Genomic DNA, 26749 nt, shown 5'->3' with positions numbered 1-26749 from the left:
TATTGTGCTTGGTGGCACTAGGTAATTCCATCTGAACTGGTTATCACCATCCCCAATGGAGTTATGACATCTCTTGTTAAAGATGACAGAAAAGCAGAATCATAGTATTGTAGTAGGATTTAAATTGTAAATATTTGGGACCATTCCTCTTAATTCAATAGCATTATTTATACTGTGATACTTATACTTTCTCTATATAGTTCAAAGTCTTTTTTAGACATTAAAAAAATTAATCTTATGGCTGCCTCATAGGTATTAAGGTATAGGTATTAAGACATTCCAAGATTAATTAGCACTTACCAATAAACTAACCAATGATATGCCTAGCCCTTTTCTAGGTATAATGAGGCATACAAAAGAAGCAGAGACACAACACTTTCTCTCAAGTTATTTCAGACAATAGAGATAAGTAAATACATAAAACACTCAGGGAATGTGTATTTATGGGATGCTATGATTTACGCTTATACCACAATAACGTGAGATTTCAGGACAGGAAAAAGACAAAGGAGATAAGCCTGTGGCGGTCCCTAAAAGAAATATGGTGGGGGGTTGGAGGAGGAATGAATAGGCAGACCACAGAGGATTTTTAGGGCAGTGAAAATAATCTATATAATACTACAATAGTGGGTACGTGTCAGCACACATTTGTCCAAACCCATAGAACACACAACACCAAGAGTGAACCCTAATGTAAACTATGGATTTTGGGTGAGAATGATATGTCAACGTAGGTTCATCAGTTGTAACAAACGTACCACTCTGGTGAGGGATGTTGATAATGGTGAGACCGTACACATATGGGGGTAGAGGGTATATAGGAAATCTCTGTACCTTCCTCTCAATTTTGCTGTGATCCTAAAACTGCTCTTAAAAAATAAAGTCTTTATTAAAAAAAAAAGAGAAAAGACATACTGACTAGTACATGAGGGAGGTATGGATGGAACAAGGACAAATACATATACTGAATCTTCCTAAAGACCCCCAATATTTGTCTTGTAAGTACTCTCAAGGTAGGAGAAATATAAAGAAACATAAGGGAAAAAAAAAAAACACTGGAATGGGGATAATGTTTGAGATTCTCTGTGCATGTGTATATGTCAGGTTGGGGAAGAATGTAGAGACTGCCTGATTGGATAGGAATGGTCATGTTAGGGAATATCAAAAATGAATGGCAATAGCTAAGGGGGAGTCACTTAGTAAATAGCTTCTGTAGGCCAGTCTGAGCAATGCAGACATAAATCTGAAAGAGTCTAGAGACCTCTTGTAAATTCCTAAGCAACAGAATGACATGATCAGAGAAACACTTGAGAAAATGTAGGTTGGCAGCAGCTATGTGCTGACACTCAGCCCCCAACTCTCTGTATTTATTGTGATACAGACATGTTCTTCATCCCAAATCCTACTGTCAGCCTTGGAGATTTCAACATTCATGGGGGAGATTTAGCTAATGTCCTAACTCTATTATTCCTTGTCTCATGAATTCTGATTGCCTACACTTCCACTCCCAGGCCCATACATTAGGTAACACTGCACAACACAGAAAACTTAAGTGCAAATGGCCCAACTTCAAGTCTTTCCAGCCCTCTCATGCTTGGCCTCCCAAGCTCGTTCCTCCCCTTATCTCTTCCTTGCTGGACACCGTCTCACCAACACATATTACTTTCTTCTACCTTTGTCTTTCCACTATACCTACTCAGATGACTGCAACCCTAGATCCAGTGCTATAAAATATATCTCTCCTTTTACACTCCAGCTTCTAAACAAACCAGTGGGGGAGCCTGGGTGGTTCAGTTGGTTAAGCATCTGATTTCGGCTTAGGTCATGATGTCATGGTTCATGGGTTCGAGCCCCATGTCAGGCTTTGCACTGGTGGTGTGGAGCCTGCTTTGGATTCTCTGTCTCCCTCTCTCCTTGCTCCTCCCCTGCTCATTCCCTCTCTCTCTCTCTCTCTCTCTCTCTGTGTGTGTGTCTCTCCCTCTCTCAAAAATAAACATTAAAAAAAATGCCACTGCAAACACATGGATTCTGCTGCCTAAATCCTAAACTTCACCTATCAATGCTCCTATCTGTCCACAATCACCTTTCTCTAACATTCCCCTTAGCAGTGATTCGGCATTTCTGTAATTATCCTTAAGACCGCCACTTGGCCCAGCTCTCCCCATTTTCAGCAGAACATAACTTTGTCTTTTCTTTGCTGAGAAAGTTGAGGCTTTCAGGAGAGCTCCCTCAACTGCTCACCCCTCCACTACAAACATTATCTTCATCCCCATTCATTCTTTCTCCTCCCTCTGTCACAGAAGATAAAGGTAGTCCCTTTTTTTCAAAGGCAAACCCAAGATCAACACCCAAACCATACCTTTTATTCCCTCCCTCCTGCTTCCTCCAAGACTCTGCTTCATCAAAAATCCTTGTTCTTTCCTATATCATTGACCTCACTCCTTTCTGGTCTTAATATCCTTTAACCCATTAACACATACTCTCTTTCATCATTAGAAACCCTCCACTGATCTGAGTTTCCCACTAGCTACTATCCTGTCTTTCTTCTACTTTCTTATCCAAAGTTATCCACTCATTAACATCTATATTCACTGAGTATAGTAATCACAACAACTCCAGAAAGGAGGAAGTATATGTCTTATACAGACAGTAAACTGAGACCCAAAGTCAACACTAATAAGATCAACTACCAAAACTTTGGGGTTCTACAACACTCCCCCATAAGACTTGGCATTCATACTGTTCTAGCCTCCCGTACTTTTTAATAACCTTATGTTTCACTTAAAGCCGAAAGTAGAGAAAAGCAACATAGTGATTTCAAAGCAGGAGGTCAACAATATACACTAAGGGCTTACTCTGTGTCAGATAAATAATTTACAGGTATGCCAAAAAAAAGGGGGGGGGGAATTTCACTTTTTTGACTATGTCCAAAAAAACCCCCACAAAATTCTGATGAACTGTTACCAAAAATAAAAACAAAAGATTTTCTAAATTCTTAGATTTTCAACAGAACATGTTATTCTATTTGTTTAACTTCCCTTCATTTCTCAAACCACTGAAAATAGATTTAAACTCACTAAAACGGCTCTGGCAAATGCTCCCTATAATCTCCAGATCCACGAACCCAAAGAACACCCTTCAGTCATATACAACTGAATTTTCTGCTGATTTGACTGACATAATCTCTCTCTTCTTTAATCTTGATTCCCTTGACTTCCGCATCACTCCACTTTCCTGGGATCCTCACTCCTTCTGACTGGGTTTTTTAATGTTTATTTATTTTTGAGAGAGAGAGAAAGAGAGAGAGAGAGAGAGAGAGAGAGAGAGGTCATATGGGGGAAAGGCAGGGGATGGGGGTTGGACAGAGGATCCAAAGCAGGCTCCAAGTTGATAGTAGCAAGCCAGATGTAGGGTTGAACTCATGAACCACAAGACCATTACCTGAGCTGAAGTTGGATGCTCAACTGACTGAGCCACCCAGGTGCCCCATCCTTCTATTGTTTTTATTTACATGTCTTATTTGTAGTATACAAATTCAGGTGTAATTTTACCTCCACCAAACACTTCTCCACTGAAGGAAGACAATTTACTGATGAACATAACCCATACTTTCCTGCCCATTCTGTGTTTGAATTTGTTCATGTTGGTCCCTACTCATCTCTACCTGTCCAAGAGTACCAATTCTTCATGGTCCAATTCTTTAGCAAAGCTTTCATTCATCTCCTGAGATTTTCTTTAGCTCCTTTGTACTCCTATAATTTTCATTGTAATTATCCTATAGAATGTTCATTCCTACATATTCTCATTTATACTACCAGGTCAGGAGCTCTTTCTTCATGATGGCTATAGTACCCAGTGCCTAAAACCATGCTTGGCACATAGTAGGAGCTCATCATATTTTAGCTTCACATATTATTATTCATCATCTTTGCATTACTCAGATCTCTAGAACAGTAATATTTCTTAAATATTGTAAAATCAATTTAGAATTAATGAACTGATGCCCTAAGAATAAATGAACTCTCTTAGTAATAAAGAAGAACAGGTACAGGGCTCATCTCCAGTAGGTGGTAGAAAGGTAAAGAAAAACTAATCAACAATATTAAAGAAAATGATTAGGAACTCCAAAAGGAGAGAATAGAGAAAACTTCTAGTAATTCACAGGCATATTCTCTATTTTGTAAGTATATTTGAAATATAACACCTTCTTCTGCCAGTCACATGGGACAAAGGTAGATTTTTCAAAGTGCAGATGATTCTGTCTCTTGACTCAGCCTGGCAAACACCAAAGCCAAATGGAATGGTGGTGCATTATCTAGTTGTGTTATCTAGATTTCTCCGAACCTCCTTTTGCATAGGTAAAAGAGAACTAACTATAAGAACAAAGGGAAAAATGATGAAAACTTTTCAGAGGTTGTTTTTCTAAAATGTATTCAAGTGGATACATCAAGGAAATTTACTATATAAAATAGCTAAATGTTTTTTGCATCAAGAAAAGATTTAATTAGTATCCTATTTTTGAATCATTTTACAAGAATAACCTTCTGCCAAAGTTTTCTGTGTTATGGCTTTTTGATGTGAGTAGCATTTCCTTTGAACTTTTGTCGTTTTTAGTACAGCCAATTCAACTGGCTTCTTTAAAGTGCTGTTTTTGGACAAATACAAGGGGAAATTAATCATAGTGCCCAAGTGATAGCCTGGGTATACTATTTCATTATTTTCAGTTTAGTCTGGAAAATATGTAACCAGTTTTTCACCCAGAGAGTAAAAATGTTCCAATTTATTAGAAAGTACTTGTTATTGGAAGTAGTCAGTGAGAGAAGAATAATAATGGAAACCATTCCCAGCTACTTCTATGCAGGCAATATTGGCCAGCTATTGTGCTGAAATGACAGGCTTGCATCTGCTAAGGTGTGGCTTGAAAAGCCTGGAAGATGTACCTCTCCAAAACATGGGTCATGGCATCACCAGTTCTAGATAAGACTCCTTAAAATGCCAAAATCCCTGAAAAGGGCAACTCCATCTCTAATACACATCAAGAGTGCACTGCAAGAGTTACTGGATACCTGAACTGGCAAAGAAAACAGCAAACTTGCAAATTTTTCAAAGAGCCAATGCTAACAATGAAGGTCATGCTGTTTTAATGTTGGCTAAACAAATTCCCATAGATCACACAACAGATTCCAAAGACGGCAGACCACTGGTACCAGAAAACACACCTAATTGTTTATAATGTCCAAAACCCTGGATATCAAGATGGAGATAATACAAGAGATGAATACAAGAGTGAATTGCCATCTCCTCCTTGTCCCCAAGTCACTTCCAAGGTACTTCTCCTAAAGGCAGACTTGATCTTGGTCTATCTCCCTAATGTTACAAGCCCCTTTTTTCTGTGTGTCACTCTACTTCTTTTGACAAATAGTTCCAGTCTCTCCAAGGCTAAGCTGCTGCACAGCCCTCCTAGTGAATATGAAGCCTCTCAAAGTTGTGTAGGGCCCAGACCATGGCCATGTGTCACCCTTGCCCTTTGCCATTTTTCTCAAGATCCAGATCACACCAAACTTCAAGGCTCAGATCATACTCTACCACCTGGATGTGAAAGAAACCGCCTCAATTTCTCTTACATAAAAAATGGTTTGGGCCCTGGAGTTCACACTGGAAGACTACTTGAAAGAAATTCTCAAGATGAAGAATAAATATAAAGGTCTTGTATCTTACCCTTGAACATCCCCAAGTGTAAATAATATAATGAGAGGAAGATTGAACTGAGAGACAAGGAATTTGGAAATAAGCAAATGTTAACTAAATTGCTATGCAACTTTGAGAAAGTCACATAATTTGTCAGAGTATCAGTTTCACATACTTAATATAAATGAGGTGAATAGACTCCTCAAAGGTGCCTATTGGCCCCAATATCTTATATAATCTTGGAACAGTAGCTCCAGCCATTCCATAAAGGGTGAGTAACGGGTGGCCTTTCGAAGGTCTGGAAGACAACTCGCTAAATGTTCAGCTGAATGGCATAGAGGCCTGAGCTGAAGGTAACTTACCTCTCAAGGCATATCCCTGCCTCTATTCACAGCACCAGAACTTTACATAGATTTTTTTCTTATCTCTAGTCTGGCAAACCTGGCACACAGCTGCCACATTTGCACCAGCCCGCTCATATTTGCTAATGCCAACTGCCTTCCACTCTTAGCTACAGCACACACGCCCTCTCACATGACAATGCTAATAAAGGACAGGTTTCTGCTACAAGAACATAGATCTACAGCTCTAAATACAGGAACACTCTCATTTTAAACAAACCTAATATTTCAAAATCTGCATTTACAAGTACATACACTTACATATATATGTGTGTGCATAGAAATATATAGGGGGATAGATTATTTGCTTTGCAAATGAATTCACCATGAAATTTCTTAAAATACCAGGTCCTTCATTTCTCTTTTCTTTCACTGCCTCCTCCACATATATCTTACACTTTTTACTTATTTCTTGCTGTTCAGGAATATATCTATTATGTAAGGTAAAGTATCCAGTATTTATAAAGTTAAATGGAGAGCGAAATGCATTTCTTTGGCACCTTCTGGCTAATTTCCTTAATGTTCTGGGTATGTGGGCTTATATTTTGCATGCTTAGGCTCTGAAACCATATCTGGCAACACCATGAGTATAAAAGCCACAGGAATCTTAAATACCTTCCAGAGTCCACTATAACAGCCTTCTATAGAAATTAGAATCTGGAAGAGCCACAGGCTTCAAACAAGTCACCATGCTTGGTGAGAAGGGAGCTGATGACATTGCATTGTGAAAATTTCCAAGACAACTATTGTACCTTTCACTCAGGTCAATATCTGTCGATTGAGGGCAGCTTAAAAAGTTAGACTAGGGGCGCCTGGGTGGCGCAGTCGGTTAGGCGTCCGACTTCAGCCAGGTCACGATCTCGCGGTCCGTGAGTTCGAGCCCCGCGTCGGGCTCTGGGCTGATGGCTCGGAGCCTGGAGCCTGCTTCCGATTCTGTGTCTCCCTCTCTCTCCGCCCCTCCCCCGTTCATGCTCTGTCTCTCTCTGTCCCAAAAATGAATAAACGTTGAAAAAAAAAAAAAAATTAAAAAAAAAAAAAAAAAAAAGTTAGACTAAAATATTCTGCCTCCTTACACAATAAATGTTAATAGACAAAACAATCATCTTTCTGGGAGTGGTGAAGCTATTTCTAGTAATGGTGGTATTCTGGAAAATCTCATCTTTCCCGGTGAAATGTAAATGTGATTTTTCTCAGCCCATAAATGATAAGTTCAATTGTGTTTGTTTCTTTGTTTAAAATTTGAGTTTTGTATGTTTTCTATTTCTCTTTTCCCCAGGGGTTTCCTTATCTGTGTGCACACACAGATGAGAACAGGAACAGATAGGCTAGCCCACCCTAGTTTAGGGTAAGTTGCAAATAATATCCCTGATGCAAATAGCACCAAACAAAGGTTTCTTCTCATGCAATTGTTAGCATTCCCCTCAAGGCTCATACAGGCTAAGAGTCTAAAAAAAAAACAAAAAGGAAAACAGCAACTTCACTCTTAAGTCATTTTCTCCTCCAAAAAAAAAAAAAGTTTTTCCCCCCATTTTCAGAAACACAACTGTCCAGAGCTCAGAAACTCAAAAGAATCCCAACTCTCTCTTGGATCCCTAAAAGCATACATTTAAGGGGGACCTGGTTTATGGCAGCTACAGAAGCGTGGTGAGGATGGCAGTGGAAAGAGCACTGGACCAGAATCAGGAGGACTAAGATGAGATCTGGACAAACCATTAACCCTTCTGGGCCTCAACTTCCTCCTCATAAAATATAGATAATAATATCCACATTTTTGTTGAAATCAAATGAGATAATAGACTTTAAAGTGTTTTGTGAAAATATTACATGTTCACAATACCACGCTCTGCTCATTTGTGTGCATCTCATCTCCTGTGATGGTGTAGCAAATTAAACCTGAAAGTTACGAAAAAATAAAAAAGAGTAAGGCTGGTTTAAACAAAGCTTTTTCTTTCACTCTCTTTCTCCTTCTCTCTTTGCCTGTATCTCTTTATCTCCCTTTAATCTGCCTTTTAGAAAAAAGCAAAAGTAATCATTGATCTAAACTCCGCCCTCTAATAATCATGACTTTTCTATAGTTTTCAACCACAGTCAATGGCTAAATTAGATAACCTCACTGGTTACTAAGGACAGGATCCTGTGTTCATCATATTATGAAGAAATTGTCTGCTGCTAGAGAAGCTGGAAGTTGGAATCAACATCTATTCATTGATTCATTCATTCATTCATTCATTCATTCCACAAATATTTATTTGGTACAAACTTGTGGCAGGGATTTTGAAATTAATAAGAAAAACATAGCCCCTTTCCCTAGGAAGTTCACAGTCCAGTGAGGGAGATGGATTCATAGTCTCTCACTTTTATAGCTTAGGAACTAGAGACACATAGTTGAGAAAATTTGACTCTACCTGCAACTCTCCTTCCATTATACTGAGTAGCTGTATAAGGTCTTCTTTGGATAACTCCAAGGATTTCTTATTCTTTCGCTCGCTTTCTCCAGATGGTTTTAGGTGTCGTTTGACAGTTCCTGAGGCCATGACATCATCCTCCTTTCTGTTTGATTTATTCTTCTTTTTTGCATCTTCTGAGAAACTTTTATCATCAGCATTGCTGATGATAGAGGACTTGGGGCAGGAGAGATGCCCATTGGATGAACTTTCACCACCCTGGTTTCGGGATCTCATTCCCACCTACAGCACATGAAAAAAGAGAAGATGTTTTTACTACCAGTGAAAATTATTTTTGTCTAACTACTTAGAAAATTTTAGCAGCTTCATAACATCACTAATAAGTAAAAACCAAAAGATCAGTCCCAGTTAGCTTCCTTATAGCTTTAATGAATGTCATTAAAATCATCAGGAAAAGGCTTTGATAGTCTTCAGGAAAAAGTGAAAATGTGATTCTAACCTGACAAACATCTCAAGCCAAGCAGTTAAGGTCAACATCAAGAGTGCTAAGTCATATTGATAGTATATATCTTTGATATGATGGATAAAAATGGTAATTTACCATTGTGGTCTTCCTCCCCAGAAACATTACCCAAGTCAATGAGAAAAACATCAGGCAGACCCCAATTGAAAGACATTCTACAAAACTGCTGAGCAGTAATCTTTAAAACGATCAAGGTCATCAAAAACACAGCAAGTCTGGGGTACCTGGCTGTCTCAGTTGGTAGAGCATGCAACTCTTGATAGGGTCGTGAGTCGAGCCCCACATAGGGTATGGAGCCTATTTTAAAAAAATACACACACACAGAAAATCTGAAAAACTGTCACAGCCAACAGAAACCTAAGGACACATGACGGCTAAATGCAATATGGCACCCTAGGTGGGACTCTGGAACAGAAAAAAGACATTATCAAGAAAAACTGAGGAAAATGAATAAAGCATGGGCTTTAGTCAATAATAACGTATCAAAAAAATAATAATGTATCAATATTGGTTCATAAATTATAATAAATGTACCATAGTAGTGTAAGATGTTTACTACAGAGAAAACTGGGTATGGGATATATTGGAACCCTCAGTATTATGTTTGCAATAGTTCTTTGAATCAAAAGGTGTTATAAAATAAAACATGAATTTTTAAAAAAGTGATTCTATGGCTAAAATTAACAGCACAGGCAACAACAGATGTTATTATACCATATGTTAACTAACTTGGATTTATATATTAAAAATATATAAGTAAATAGATAGATAGATAGATAGATAGATAGATAGATTGTGGTTTGAGGGGAAAATAAAATAAAATAAAAAGTGATTCTAAATTAAGTCTATCAGAAAATTCAAACATCAAACCCTGCCAGGAACCAGCTGGATGTCACAATGTACAGAAAAATCCACATGGGGTGGAGGGAACTTAAAATGGAGAGAGGAAAAGGGAAATTCAAAGGGAAGAGGGTGGTGTTGTTTTTAGTGATATGGAATTTTGTTTTTCCATAACCTCTTTTTCAAAATCAGGGGTTTGTTTTGTTTTGTTCTTTTTTGTGCCATTTATAGTAATAAGAATAAGAGCACAAAGAATTGGAGAAAACAGATCAATTTCAAAATAAAAAAATAAATTGTTTTAGGTAAAATAAAGAAAAAAGATAAAGCAGCAGGTAACTACTCCCGTGGGTAGCACATTTGGGTCTTTCCATTATGAATGCTTTCCAGATTCTCTGTCAGTCTCTGAGCAAAAGAACTTGACCGACAGGTATGTTACAAACAAACAAAATGAACTCAAAGCCTAGGACTCAAAGTGCAGGAAAGAGAGCTCTAATATCCAGGGGGCTGTACTACAAAATTTGCCTAAACCCTCAAATATAGTAGCTTAGCACATGCACTTATTTAAAACTTATAGTATAAATAGTCCTTCCCTTAAACAGCTAAGCAGCAGGATTTTCATTACTCATTCCAGATAAAATAGAGACCTGTTTTCTGAAAGTTAATTTCCTTTATGAACCCAACCATACTTAAGAAACCAAGGAAAGCTTTTCAAAACACTAGTTTATAATAGAAAAATAAATATAGTGTGATGTTTCCTTTCAGATAGTGCATATTCAATTCTCCCAACAAATCTTGAAATCTACATTCATGCTCCTTTTTTAAACTGAACTCTTATAACCAAATGGACCCTGGTGTGTGTGTGTGTGTGTGTGTGTGTGTGTGTGTGTGTGTGTGAACTTTCTAAAGCACCCTGAATTTGAACAATATAAACTGAAGAAATGGTTCTTAACACTGGCACCCTACTTTCTGATTCACTCAGTGATTGGTTCTTGAAATTTTAGAGCATCTTTTGTGTTTCCTGGTGAAGAAAGAATAGATGTCTCTTTGTAATGGAAGCCAGAGCACTTCGGCGCAGACCTACTAGCTTCACCACAGTTTGTGGGCAGAGAGGACTGACTTAATCTCCCAGCCAAAAAAAAAAAAAAAAAAGAGAGAGAGAGATAATGAATAGAAAGTTTTGAAGGGGAACAAAATACGCTTCTTTGGCATATCAATTATTTAAGAAATGTTAGACACAGGTGAAGCTCTGAAAACTGAGAAGTTACCCTTTTGTAAGAAACATTAAATTGATAAGGGAAATCTCCATTTGTAAGGGTGTCTCCCTGTCTGTACCAAGAAGAGAAGAATGACTAAATTCCTAGAAAATCTTCTCAGTAGAGAAAGTAAGGACTTAAATCTGCACACTTTACCCTTATTCACGGTGCTTTTCCTGGTAACCTCCCAGGAGGTAACCTCTCACCCCCAAATCTTCTTTTGTCTTTAGCTGAGGACATATTAAGGTGATGGCTTGAGACTTTCTCTCCCATGTATAGAAAAGGTATACATGTTACTAAACTTCTGTTTGTTTTTTTTCCTATTAATTTGTCTTTTTGTTATAGGAGTATATCAGCCAAGAACCTAAAAGCGTAGAGGGAAAATTGCCCAACAATTGCAAATTTAAGTTTTTACCTGCTATACAACATAACTAAGACACATGGGCTTCCCAAACTAAATTGTGACTCCCTACAACTCTATACCACATGTGAATTCCTTTTATCTGAAATAATTTTCTCTATAAAATCTTAAGGCTCTTTGGGATGGTGCATCCGATATTGATTTGACAACGTCAATTTAGATGATGCATTGATAAAAAATTCCAGACAATAGCTCCCAAAGCACAGGAAGTAAGGTGGTGATGTTTTAAATTTTATCATACATGGCCTTAACCATACACAGCATTTATATTTGACTGTAGCATATGTTGGTGTCTTATTTCCCTGGACTTTTTATATCTTTTGTAGGATGTACAGCATTTGGGTATTCCCAAATTAGGACAAATGCCTAATTATCTATGTTATATGCATTTACTCAACCATATTTACAAATATACAGAAAGTGACTTTTACTTATTAAAACTATCTTTATATTTAGTATTTTCTAAAAAATTTCAGTCTGACATTTTGAAATAAACTATATTGTAGTATTAATAGATTTTACAGAATTAATGGAATTATATTCATTAATTTTGATTATAGAAATAATCAGTTACAGAACTTACTACTTTTACACAAAAACCACATATTTTAGAATTATCTAATTATTTTATATCACTAATCAGCTCAAAATCTTGAGTTACCTATTCTCTTCCATATTATTTCACTTTGATTAAAAATAAAAATCTCACGTGCTAGACCACGATGTTAATTCTGTATTAGCAAATATTTTTCCTCTGTGATACTGAAATTTCACTTTAATTGCTTTTCCTTTGATATGTGCACATGGATTTTAGCCCTTTCTTAGTGATCCAAATAGGGTCTACTGTTTTTATCTCCACAGCAAAGTCAGTAGTCAGCACCTATCCTATCTCAAGAATGTAAAAGCACTCAGAGATAAAAAACTAGAAATGTTTTAGGAAGGAAGTAGACACCATATACAAAAGAGAAAAACATAATCTATCAATAGTATAACCAAGTCCGCCATCAATAATGTTCACTTTGTTTATTTTACTTATTTATTTTTAAATTTTTTTATACACTTATTTATTTTTGAGAGACATAGTGAGACAGAGAACGAGCAGGGGAGGGACAGAGAGAGAAGGATACACAGAATTCAAAGCAGGCTCCAGGCTCTGAGCTGTCAGCACAGAGCCCGATGCAGAGCTTGAACCCACGAACCGTGAGATCATGACCTCAGCCGAAGTCGGACACTTAACCGACTGAGCCACCCAGGCACCCCACTTATTTATTTTTAAAGTTTACTTATTTTTTTTAGTAATCTCTACACCTGATGTGGGGCTTGAACTTATGACCCCAAGATCAAGAGTTTCATGCTCTTCCAATTGAGCCAGCCAGGCACCCCAATAATGTCCACTTTAAACTACTTTATTTTGTAGGTAGAAAATGTCAAGACAATAATGACTTCCATGTATCACATTTAGTGACAGTCATGCTCTTCCTTATTCTAACAGCTCTCACATATGTTTAAGTGCTACACAGTGTGCTAAGCATTTTACATATGGCATTTCATTTAGATTAACATTCACATAAACCCTGGGGAGGTAGGTGTTATTATTCTCAGTTTTATAGATATGCCACTAAGGTTGAAAGAGATTAAATATCTTTTTTCTGGATCACTCAACTACTCTTAGTGAATAGAAGAGCTGGGATTTGAACCCAGGTCTTATTCTATATACCTACTCACTATATGGCTTTCCTCCAAGTTCTTAAACACATGCAAATTTGTAGGCATCAGGGAATGCCCTGTAAATCAGATGATCCAGAAAAATTTTCAAATGCTTACTAAGGTAATGCTTTTCACTTCACATTATAGAGTTGGAGAAATCCATTCATCTTCCACAGACACTCATGCAAAACTCACACCAGCAATTGAAATTAGTTTGCCAAGCGAAAACACTTTTGCTAAAATCATAAACTGCTGCAGAACTTGTGAAATGATGAATCATTTTTAAACCTTCCCAAGAAGCAACCTGGCTAAATATTAAGGATACAGGTTATGAAAACAGGATGTGAAGTCTGAACAGGGATCATTTGTGTTAAAAGTCCCGGAGCCGAACAATAGTAAACATTTAATCAGAATTGGCCAAATCCTGCCCATTGTGTTTACAGAAATATCAGGTAGGTAACAGAAAAGGCATCTGGCATGCTGTAGGCTCTCAATAGTTGGTTGAATGGCTGCCAGTTTGGGACATATAGACAACAAAATTTCTGAAAGAAGCCAAAAATACTTTTGCTTTACCCCAGTACACATCCTTTGAAGAAAGTTCTCCTTAAGTAAAAGGTATAAACTGAAACTTCACATCAGATTTGTAACCATCCCGCCCTTTTTAATGAATCAATGTTATCTGGGGCACAAATTCCTCTTTTAATAAGTAAATTATCTTAACACAGTTCAAGAAATACACTTACTTTTCCTTTCATAGTAATTAGTCAGCAATACTTTGCATGGAATTTGCTGACTAGGGTGTGAAAAGAAATACCAGATATCATTTCAAACCTTCCTCTTTTATCTATGGCCATCCCTCTTCTTCGTCCCCCGCCCCCCATTATATTGGGCAATCACCAGGGCATACTGTCAGATGAATAATATCCTAGGAATCAGAAAATGTTTATAAAGACTTTAAGCCATTTATGCTGAAGTAACAAGTATTTCTAGAGCATTTGAACAAGGAAAAAACAAACAAAAATGTCTACAGCAATGAAATACCCATTCTAGTGCCTACCTTCATTAGCTTCTGCAAGTCTTGACCCTGAATTTTCCTCTTCCCTTTTCTCACTCTTGCTCTTGCCTCCTTTCAGATTTGTCTTTTCATGTTACGATTCAACCTTGGCTGCAATACTCCCCATCCCTACCACCAAGAGAATTTTTTTTCTGTATAAATTAGGTTTTGGCATATTTCCTATGCTTCTCATGTATCCAGCCTCTGTCTGTTTCTGTTTTTATTTTATCTATATACTTTTCCAAGAACTTACCTAGTGCATAGGGTGAGATGTCACAATAATTTTATTCATACAATTTCTATTTTTAAATTATTTTATAGAATTATAAGGAAAAATTATAGTACATAGTAAAAAGGAAAGCACACATTTACAGAAAAGCCTACTTTTTACAGTGTGGCCTGGCAAAAGTCTTGCTGTAAGTGGGGCCTCCAGAACATTAGCATGGAACTGTCCTGGTTCTTTCTGTTGGACATAAATGACAATATCCCAAATGCCCAAAACTAAAGGCAAAAGAAAACATCTGTTCTAGTTTTATGTGAATTTTAAAATGTAAAAGACCCATCAAATCAACTAGTTTATTCTCTACCAATGCCAGAGTACTCCCTCTGCATATCTTATTTACTTGGTTAAGTCTAATTATAACTAGCTCAACTCATAAAATGTTCAAACATTTCTCATGAGATGATCATTCATTCTAGTGACACAAACTGTTCACAAGTGTTCCTAAGTTTACTCTTAAATTTCCTTTATGATTTTCTTTCATTTTCTTCATCCTATTTAGAAACAAGTCATGTTAAATGATTTTTCACTGCCCATTATCTATACTCATAAAATCTTCAAAATAACCAAGGTTTTTTGTTTAAGTAAGGCATTTTCATTCTACTAAGACAGATATATCCAGACCAACTGAAAATTCTTCTACATAATGCCACAAAATGTTAGAATTCAAGAAAGGGGATTCTCTTGGAGTCATTGCAGTGATGTTGTTATCAAAAGTTCAAGGAAAATTTTATAACTGTAGCAAAATATTATTCTACCCTAGCCTAAAACCATGGTGAAATATTTTATAGATTTCTGTTTAATATCCTTCAAGGAAGATAAAAGCAAACCTGAAAAAAGTTTCCAGAAAAAAAATAATAAAATAATAGATCAGGGAACTGCCATGAAATAAATATTTCATAATTGGATACTTGAGTCTAAATGAATGTACAATGTGAGGGTTTTAAAACTTTGAATGCAAAATAGGATGACCTGCCTTGCCAACTGTCAGTTCACCTCTTTATACTTACTTCTATTATCCTAACAAGTTTGGGGTTTGCTGTTGTTGTTCTTTTCACTTCCTTCACAGAAATAAGGATACTGTCAAGGCGCTTGGGTGACTCAGTCGGTTAAGCCTCCAACTTCGGTTCAGGTCATGACCTCATGGCTTGTGGGTTCGAGCCCCGCATCAAGCTCTGTGCTGACAGCTAAGAGCCTGGAGTCTGCTTCGGCTCCCCTCTCTCTGTGTCTCCCCTCTCTCTCTGCCCCTCCCATGTTCATGTCTATCTCTCTCTCTGTGTCTCTCTCTCTCTGTCTTTGCCTCTCTCTCTCTCTCTCAGAAATAAACATTAAAAAAAGAAAAAAGAAAAGAAAAAAAAGAAATAAGGGTACTGTCAATTGTATAAAAGAGAAAAGCATTTAACTATCTAGAAATATACTATTTTATAAAGAAACGATGACATAATGACATCACATTTTTCTGGCATTTTCAACATTAATGACTCATTCTTGAACCTCAAATACATTTTAAGTATTTTTATATTTATAATACTTATTATTGTAATTCTCATGTCACTGTTCTACTAGACATAGTATATAATACATAGTCATTGATTACCAAGAAAGAATAAGGCCTAAAATGTAAGAGATTAAGACAACGCTTTGGTTTTCTGGTTAATTTTCCTTATATTCTTTCTACTCGAGCCCTACAGTTTTTTCAGACATTTTAACAGTACCTATGGCCTCTAAAAAGTGTTACTATTTAGTTTAATTAAAATTGCTAAACATTGGTTTTATCATGTGACAAAGAGAACATCTCTGGAAAATTACCAGACTCCTGCTTAGCTGGAACCAGAATTCCTTCCTGCATTTCATCACTCCTGGAACGGTCCAGCCCCAGAATAGTATAAGAATCAGTCATTTCCCTTCCACTAACAAAAGATCTATCTGTAGACAGAAAGACAAATACCTTAGACTATATCTCAGCAGTCTATAGTTGATGAATTGTTCTTAGATATTACGTCTATTCACAGAAATAATAACTGACATTTACTAAAGAGCTTATTATGGTCTCAGCATTGGGCTAACTACCTGACATATATAGCATCATTTCATGAAATTCTGATAACAATCCATAAAGCAGGTACTATAATTGTTCCCCCTATAAAGATAAGGAAAATGAGGCTTAGAGAGATTTAGACATTTGCCCAAAATAACATGGCCAAGTACCTGGGAAAGCCTGAGCTAGAATGCAAGCCTGCTTGGATTCTCCTTATGCAGGGGGAAATCTGAACGGAAGCTTTTCCCATCATACCGGGACTACCGCAATACAAATGAATCCATAGCCACACTGTTATGGAACTGAAAGTTCAGTCTCAGGGTATTAACATCCACTAAATAGTCCCAAACAACAATAATTAATTCAGAATCCTACTGTTCCAGCAGATATTTTTCTCTAAGTTCTACTGGTGTCATACCTTATTCTTAAGACCACATTCTCTTCCCCCACTGCTCCCCTTATGCTGCCTCTACTTCTCAGTGCTTGAAGTTTTCAACAAAGCTGAAGAGGAACTTTGCCCTTGCACCGTAGACTTCTAATTTTTTGAATTGAAAAAGTAACTAAGACTCCAGGAGCATGACAATTGTTTTACGACTGGATATGAATCAAAAAGATTTGTTTAATTAGGCAAATTTAAAAAAATTCTAGTTTGCTCAGTTGATTGCTTTAGTAAGCCAACTAACTGGACAAGTTTTCTCTTAGAAAAAAATGCCTTTCTGCAGCAACTATTCGTAAATAATTTTATTGCATTTGCAAGAAATGTGAGGCAAATCACAACTGCTGGTCAATGTCAACAAGATGGGTTAACTTCCACGAGGAGAAACACATGCAGTGGTCTGGACATCACTGCTTCGTGCTACCAAGGGAGAAGACGAAATACTGCATGGATCGCCCCATCTGTGTGCCTATGATGACTTCATGTGTTCTAATTGCCTGCCCATATGTCAATTGTATTCAGGTGTCCTTTAAATGCCTTTTCTTTTCAGTCTCTAGACCATTTCTTAACATAAAAGAGCAAATTAAAATCTGTTGTAATGTAGTGAGTCATGGGTTGTGTCTGTTTTGAACTCTTCCTGACTTCTGTCTTTTCTAATTACCCCTGAACATCCCTCATCTTGGGCTAGATCAGAGTATAGGGAGCCTAAATTGAAAACAGAGCACAGCTACTTTATACACCAAGAAAAAAGTAAAAGATATTTCTGTTGAATCACATTCTATGAATGCAACAGAAGCCACGTAATTGTCAGAGATATTTATCTGATGTTTACAGCTTCTTATCAGTCTGATACTGTGTGAGGAGACTATGAATTTTACATCAATCATCCAATCTTCATAAAGCTTGGTTTCCATGTGAATGCAAAGGCTGGTAAAAAGAGTAAATAGAACTTTGTGATTAGCTAATTATGATGCATCAGGAATCTAACCCATAGAAAATGTCATGCTACCATAATACACAAGTTTCAGACACTGTGTGGGCAGGAAGTATGTAAGAAAATGAGTCACCACCTTTTGGAATAATGGCCCCAAACCACTTCTTTTTCTCCACCTTCCAGCCGTGCTACCTCAGCATACCCCAATCCCACAGAGGACCTTAAGGGGTCCCACGACCTCATACAGCAACATCCTTAGCATGTGTTTTCCTAACATGCTGAGTACTCCTGGAGATGTTTGTCATTAGCCCTAAGGAATCAATAAAGCCATGTCCCCAGTGCTAACCCCACAATCACTTATTCCGTAACCCTGGATAAGCTACCTCACTTCTCCAACTGGTAGCTTTCCTATCTGTAAAATGAGGATAATAATGTTTGTTCTACCCACTACGTATATGTGAAATCATAATGCCTATTCTACTCTGTATGTATGTGAGAATATTTACTAGCGGTAGTAATGCAGGAAGTATTCATCTGAGGCAGATTAACTACTGAGATCATCCAACACCTCTCAACACCCCCATTTAGCTACCACCAGAGACAGGCACTTTACTTTCAGCTGTGGTTGTCTAGCACAGGAATCAGCCACTTTTACTGTAAAGAAGTAAATATTAAATATTTGGGATTTTGCAGGCCTTTTGGTTTCTGTTGCATTTACTCAATTCTGCTGTAGCCACAGACAATACATCAACAGATGGGTGTGGCCACCTTTGACCCCTAGCCTCTAGTTTGCCAACCCCGATTAGACTTGGTGACAATTATAATTAGTAGGTGCATTTAAACTGGGAGAAATGGAGCTGGATTCTGCTACTCCCCACTCCCTCCCCCAGTTTACAGTCATTAGAAAAATGGCTGAAAATAAGAAAGAAGAAAAAAAATGAGGGAAAAGATAATACAGTAGCCATGCCATCTGCCTGTCTATCTATCCTCTTCTTCTCCTCCAGATAATTTAACGAAGAACATAAATATAAAAAGTTCCTTCACAATGTTTGAGGAATCTAAGGTGGGAGAACCTGATATACTACAATTTGAGAGTAGGATTCCCACTGGCATCAGTCATGCCATGGGATATGCAGACAGATGATAGAGATTGAGCAGCATGTGTACATACAAAGGGGGTAATAGAGACTGATACCCACTAAGTATAAGATATACAAGTGGCTGAGTGCCCAGCAAGGGTGGAAGGTATCTTGGAGAGATGCTACTAGAAGTGTTACTGAGGCAGAGGGCTTCAAAGCACACCACCCAAAGAAAGGATGCGACAAAAGGCATAGCTACATTTCAGGGAATCTGTAACACCTATGAGAATTATGGTAGGATTCTAAGACAGCAGGACAGACAGGAGGACACTTACCCAGAAAGAGCTGTGGCCACTACTTTTACCTGAAGCCAGGCTGGGAGATGACAAGAGAATATAGGTAAGATGGCTTTATAAAGCATGTGAGCCATGCAATTGCACAGAGCCCTGCACTCAGTTTAATGCTCTGCTGTTGTTGTCTTGAAATCCTTCATCATTTTTGAACTAGAGGCCACACATCTCCATTATGCACTGTGCCCTCTAAATTACGTGGCCAGTCCTGACTGCAGCAGGGCAGTCAATGTGAGCCAGATATTGGAGTTTCTCCCACCCTGTTACTCCCACCAACCTAGTCATGTTAGCAAACTTCTTACTGTGAAGTTAGTAAGTCTGCCTCCCACAGATGAAGCACAGTGTTTGTGTGATACCCCAAAATGTGGAGGAAGGGAGCTTGAGAGGAGGGAAAGGAAAGACTGAAATAGAATTCTGATTTTTTTCTAGGACTGAGCTATATATATCGACTTTAATTTAAAAGGAAAGAAAGGAAGAAAGAAAGAAAGAAAAGAAAAGAGAAGAAAAGAAAAGAAAAGAAAAGAAAAGAAAAGAAAAGAAAAGAAAAGAAAAGAAAAATATCACCAGATAAAATTGAATTTACCAGGAAATGTCCAGGATAAGTTCTCCACCTGAGGCGGGTATTGGAGGTAAGGAGTATAAAGGGAAGTAACTAAAGAGTAAATTTGAATTCAGTCACAAAGAAATAAAGTATTAGAGGGACAGCTGGGTGGCTCAGTCGATTAAGCACCCAACTTTAGCTCAGGTCAAGATCTCTCAGTCTGTGAATTCCAGCCCCGTGTCAGGCTCTGTGCTGACACCTCAGAGCCTAGAGCCTGCTTTGGATTCTGTGTCTCCCTCTCTCTCTGCCACTCCCCCGTGCTCACTGGCACTGTCTCTCTCTCTCTCTCTCAAAAGATGAATAAACATTTTTAAAAATTTTTAAACAAATAAAGTATTAGAATTATGTCCTTCGGCTTTCTGGGGTGTCTTAACTGGGAAATATAACACTGGATACAGTTTATGAACCATAAGTGCTACAGGACCTTCAGGCAATATATATAAATGAGTTTCCCTTTAAATCACCACTGCTCCTGCTTTAGCTTTGAGAAAGAAAAGCAAGTAAGATTCATATGTGGGGCCTGGAGGTTACCAGAGCTCAGGGACTTTCCAGCAATGAAATTATTGCACATCTCTGAGAGGAGGCTGATGAGAAGCGTTTGAAAAGAGGGAAAGACACAGAGGTGTTCTGCCCCAAAGCTATCCATTGCCTTTCTCCGCCCTTCCTAACCTCTCTTTCAGGCACTTTTCCTGCCTTCCCATCTGTGTTCCTCACCTGTGCCTTTCACTGAAATTATAAAAATAAGATCCCAGTGATCTCATTCTGCTGCACAAGGGGCCTTCCCAGCCCAGACTTGCCTGAAGTGTATCCCAAGCCCAAACATAACCTCTCACCCATCTACTGAACTCTCACTCTTCCAGAATCTCAAGATGGAGTTAAGAAATCAACCTCTCTAAATTTAAGTCACATAGTAGTGTCACTACGCTAACTCTGTATTCCTCAGTCTTTATGAACCATAGTGAGTCTTCGAAATTAAAACAGAAGTAGCCATTTTTAAGAGGCTAAAAGTAGAGCAAAGACAATATTTCTTTAAATCATACCACTAGATAAGCCATGACAGAGGGAGTCCAAGAAGAAATCTGGGGACATATTTTTCCTCCTCTCCCCCTCTGAACACGCTTAATTTTCAAATCCATTTTCCTCCATTACTAAGGACCAACGTCCTCTTTTGTGTCTTAATCCAGTACCCTTTTTTGGAAAGCCAAGCCGAACCCAGAGTTCACATAGCAGACATATCTTGGCTCCTAAAACCTGGGGTTCAGGCAAAGGAAGCCCGAAGACTAAGGTTATACAGGCTGCCAGGGCTCTAGGAGCATACCGCAGGGAAGAGAGGCTCCCTCTGAAAGGAAGCCTCTTTGGTTCTCAAACTTCAAAGTACATCAGAATCACCCCAGGGGCTCTTTAACACACAGATTGTTGGTTCCCACCCCCAGAGTTTCTGAATCTATGGGTCTGGGGAGGGTCCTGAGAATTTGCATTTCTAAGAAATTCCCAGGCGGTGATAATGCTGTTGCTCCCAGACTACACATTAAGAACCAACATTCAAGGACAAGGTTGGACTAAGATAGGTCCAGAAAATTGCAGAGGCCTCAAAATATCTACCTATTTCAACTAGAAGATCTCTGCTCTTCCCATAACTAAACTAGAAATATTTGACTTGACTAGAAAAATATATATTGTTTGTAACCGTTTACATTACTAATTACATGCCTAATTATCATTCATCCTCCAACAGGGTCTCTGTTTGAGGATTCAGATTTGTAGGTTAAAAAATGATGTCCTAGGGGTGCCTGGGTGGTTCAGTTGGTTAAGCATCCAACTCTTCTTTTTTTTTTTTAATGTTTATTTATTGTTGAGAGGGAGAGAGACAGAGCATGAGCAGAGGAGGGGCAGAGAGAGAGGGAGACAAAGAATCCAAAACAGGCTCCAGGCTCTGAGCTATCAGCACAGAACCTGATGTGGGGCTCGAACCCATGAACTGCAAGATCATGACCTGAGCCAAAGTAGGATGCTTTTTGACTGAGACACCCAGAAGCCCCAAGCAATCTGACTCTTGATTTTGGCTCAGGTCATGATCTCACAGTTTATGGGTTTGAGCCCCGCATCAGGTTCTGTGCTGACAGAGTGGAGCCTGCTTGGGCTTCTCTGTCTCCCTCACTCTCTGCCCCTCCCCCACTTGTGCAGGAGCATGCACACGTGGACTCTCTCTCTCTCTCTCAAAGTAAATAAATAAATAAATAAATAAATAAATAAATAAATTTTTTAATGATATTCTATAGGCCAAAATCTCTTTGCAGATACGGGGTGGGGAGAGCAATTAATTAGATTTTTTTTTACTATATATTATTTATTTATTGCAAATTTTCATGTTTTTAAAAGCTTTTATTTAAATTCCAGTTAGCGAACATACAGTGTAATATTAGTTTCAGGTGTACAATTTAATGATTCAACACTTACATACAACACCCAGTGCTCATCGCAAGTGCACTTCTTAATAATTCATCACTTATTTAACCCATACCCCTACCCACCTCCCTCTGGTAACCATCAGTTTGTTCTCTATAGTTAAGAATCTATTTGCCTCTCTCTCTCTTTTTTCTTTCTGCTCATTTGTTTTGTTTCTTAAATTCCACATATGAGTGAAATCATTTGGTATTTGTCTTTCTCTGACTGACTTACTGTGCTTAGCATTATACTCTCTAGCTCCATACATGTCATCGACATGCACCCCAATGTTTACAGCAGATTTATCAACAATAGCCAAATTATGGAAACAGCTCAAATGTCCATTGACTGATGAATGGATAAAGAAGATGTAGTATATAAATTCAATGTAATATCACTCAGCCATAAAAAAGAATCAGACTTTTCTTGCAGAAGATTTCACAAAATAATCTAGATATGCAGGTTTTATTGAAAAAATCAGAATATCTGGCACAAGGGACCCCATCTTCCCACATAGTTACGTTTCATTGGAGTTGAATCATGGCTGACCCATGTGGCTAGAGGACTTGACTTGCTAGCTCACTACCAGTCCTTACTACTCTCTGTTACCTCTTGAACATTGAAACAAAAGAGTTAATTGCCATATATTTACCACTACAATTGCACTATGGCTTTCTTCTAGTAGAGAAACTCTTCTCTGTATCTAGGGATAAAAACAAAAGCAACATCAAGAGAAAAAAAAAGAGAGTATTTAGTAATGACTACTCCTATGGGTTTAATATATAAACACTTGGCCAGTTTCAATTGTTTATTATCTGCCTGTCTTTTGAAACCATTTGAGTTTGGGTCCAGTCTGGACTAGCCTAGATGGCAGGCAGAAATGAATGAGGGAGGTAGTAGATACAAGAAGAAGACTCTGTGTGCAGGATGGTTAAAGAACCCTCTTGCAAAGAAATTATCTAAAAGGAAGGAGGTGTGGTCTATCACAAGTTTGATCCAAAGACAATTGTCCCTTTGCAATGGGAGAGGGAATATTATGCATAGAAGGGAATGTGCTCTTAGGGATGCCTCTACAGACATGCAGGCAAAAGATAAGGCTGACAGGGGCCTACAATGAAAGTATAAATGGAAAAGAGAGGCTCTGTAAGGAACTGAGGGCTTGCTTTGAGAAGTGGCCATGCAGGAAGCATGGAGAGGATTTGGGGAACTTGTGCATGGTCACTATTGGAACCAGCAGAAGTAGCACTGGCACCAATAGGTCTTCAAGCCAGCCCAGGGACAGGACAACATTTGGAGGGCCAATAGACACCCTCTGGGGATCACCTCTGAAATTAACCTGAGGTGAAGTGAAGGTTCTATACTAATTTAGGTAGGAACTAAGACAAGGAAATATCACACTGATCTCTTCCTGTTAAATCCCTGGATTTCTCAACTTGGGAACTGTGGGTTATATTTCATTCCACAAACTTTTTGTGAACCACTATACCAAGTAACAAGCACCCAGGAACTATGCCAGATGCAAGGATACACACACAAAAAAACCTGTTCCTTCCCTCAAGAATGTCATAGTCCAAGATATTGGTCCCTACATTTTTTTGACAGTTCAGTCTATTACCTAAGACTGTAATCACTTATCCCAAACATTTGTATGTTTATTTATGAAGTGTGTTATGCTAATCTCTTAATGTATTAGGCATATTATAATTATATCCCAAAATAGAAAAAAACTAAATACTGATAAACATTATAAATAAATATAATGGGAGCTCATATCCTAATGACTTCTCATGTGAAAAAATGCTCTACAAAATAGACATTTAGGTGGATTTTTAAAATAAAAGGCATCTTGAGAAATGCTTTAGTAGCAGTCTTGGATCTAAAAAATAACTAGACCTGATCCTGAAAAAGGTCATTAAAAAAATTGGAAGCGTGCAAAGACAAATGGCTGTAGATTAGGACTGAGGGGCAAGCTTTGAGGACACAGCATTTCTCAGATTGCAGTACTCCCCTGGGGTCTGGGGGATGAGTGAGCTCTTTCCAGGCTAAAGAAAGAGTATAAACAAAAGTGCATAGCTGTTCAGTGGCCTGATGTGGACTTAGAATAAGTTCAAAATGGAGGACAAGTGCAGCAAAATACTAATTATGTGTGTAACAAAACACAACGGATTAACTCGGGCAAGTTGCTTGTTATAATAAGACTGTACTCTGTGTTTGCATGTTCAGCCTTCAGTTTGTCCCTCATATGGTAGTGTTGTTCTTCCACATCAGAAAAAAAAGTGAACCTTGGTGGTCGCTATGGTAACTAAATAGTGGGAGCAAGGGCAGAGGAAGGTCAAGGAACATTCTATAGTTACACACCAAGAAAGTACAAAACACAGGTTATTTTTAATTTTGGCTATGTTCCTATAATTTTAATGTCTGAAAATTAAGATGTACATAAATAGTAAAGTCTGTTTCTCATGCAGCCATGAGAAAAAATACTTTCTCAGTAATTCAATACTACCTCCCTATTTTGTTGACGTTTCATTTCCATCAGCTGTCATTCAAGCCAACGAAAATGCCCAAAGTGAGCATTTTCCAAATTTGCAACCAGGGAGGGCATCCTTTACTCTTCTTCCCCTTGTTTTCTGTGCTTCTCTGTTCTTAGTATACCAGCATGACTCACCATCCACAGAACACAAACTGAGAATTGCTTTTCTAGGAGTGGTGATGTGTTTGCTTTCTGTCATCCGTATTCTCTCATCTAATGACACTTGTGGCCAAAGACAAAGTTTTGCCAGGCAGCTGACGAACCAGAGCAGGGAGGTGGCATAACTTGTGAACAGAGAATTTTCCTCCAGCCCAGCCACAGCCAGCTGCTCTAGGCAGAGAAGCAGCCTGCCTTATTGGACACGTGGGCCAAAGGAGCTAACGAGCCTGATCACCCCTTTGTCCTCTCCATACCTCTGCTCTAGCAAAATGTACCCAGTGACCAGTGGGAGCATAAGAAGAAATATAAAACCGAGGGGAAAAAAAGAAAACCTCAGAAGATAAGAGCACGACTCTCTAAAAACCTCTCACAACTATGTAAAAGATATTGACATATAGAAATTCTGTGAAAATACTTTCCCTTCCAAGGATTATAAATAGCTGGGTTTTGCTTGAGCCAAAGTCCTAGACAGCAACACAGACAGAGGGTTTCTCTTTCTCTATAGATTTCACTTAGATTATAAACCAATCAACCCTACATTTGGTAGGCTGCTTAGATTTTACTAAAAGAGTCTCACTGGGGGCGCCTGGGTAGCTCTGGCGGTTAATCATCCGATTCTTCGTGTGGGTCCGGGTCGGGATCTCGCAGTTTATGAGTTCAAGACTTGCATCGGGCTCTGCGCCCGCAGCGCAGGGCCTGCTTGATATTCTCTCTCTCACTCTCCCTCTCTGCCCCTCCCCCACTCGTGCTTTCTCTCTCTCTCTCTCTCTCTCAAAATAAGTAAATGAAATTTTAAAAAAAGAAGAAGAAAATAATAAATAAAAGAGTCCCACTGTTTTCGTCAGATCACCTTGTCATGTATATTTATAAATACAATGCCCTCACATGCATGTGTCATTGAAAAGGAAATTTTATAATAAACCTTTCTTTGTTACTTTAAAGTTTATTATTCAAAACTAAATTTAAAGACAAAATTCATATGACTGTCATTAGTGAAGTTATTTTCAGAATCCACTGTATTATCTTCATTCAATATATGTTTATTAGGTGATTTCAAAGTGCAAAGCACTGGGTAAAGAAAATAATTGTAGGTGATTTGTGTCATTATGGAACTCACAGTAAAATTGTTCTGGTTGAATAGATAAGTCACCGTGGGAGCTGGAGGAATTAATAAGATCTTTTGCATGTGCTAACTGACTGGCTGAATGAGTTAATTTCCAGGTCAATTTTTTTTAATGTATTATAAAAAAAAATGAATCAATATTCCTATCTCAAAGCCAGTTCCACAAAAATGTTACTAAGCACCTTCCCTATACAAGATGGCATAGGTTTCATCCACAATGACTCAAAGAGAGTGAATATTTAATGTGATCTTTCAAAAAAATTTTAAAGTACTCTGTATTCTAGCAGTTTATCTTTCAAAGCACAAAATTATATCATATGTCCAGAGGCCTCTATAACTTTGTTCAGTTTTCTTCAGAGAAGGATGTAAAGTCATTGGGGATTTCTTTGCTTTTTTTTATCTTGAAATATGAATGAATGGATAAGTGATTGTTAGGGGCTTAACCAACAATTAAATCATGTCTGCCTGAATTCAGACTCCAC

General features: G+C 38.0%; 1 protein-coding gene across 1 annotated transcript in view; it reads right to left on the bottom strand.

Annotated features, from left to right (window-relative positions):
- The window catches only part of FILIP1 (filamin A interacting protein 1), a 91449-nt gene extending 82679 nt beyond the window's left edge, over positions 1–8770 (bottom strand). Inside the window, exon 1 of the mRNA XM_047103200.1 lies at positions 8495–8770. Within this exon, the coding sequence (XP_046959156.1) occupies positions 8495–8770 (276 nt within the window). The remainder of the gene's footprint in view (positions 1–8494) is intronic.
- Between the last annotated feature and the right edge of the window lie 17979 nt (positions 8771–26749).

This window comes from Lynx rufus, unplaced genomic scaffold, assembly GCF_022079265.1.
Source record: "Lynx rufus isolate CCGP_SWC_20201006 ecotype Redwood Valley unplaced genomic scaffold, mLynRuf1.p SCAF_6, whole genome shotgun sequence".
Lineage (NCBI taxonomy): Eukaryota > Metazoa > Chordata > Mammalia > Carnivora > Felidae > Lynx > Lynx rufus.
This window is presented reverse-complemented; position numbering and strand designations above follow the sequence as displayed.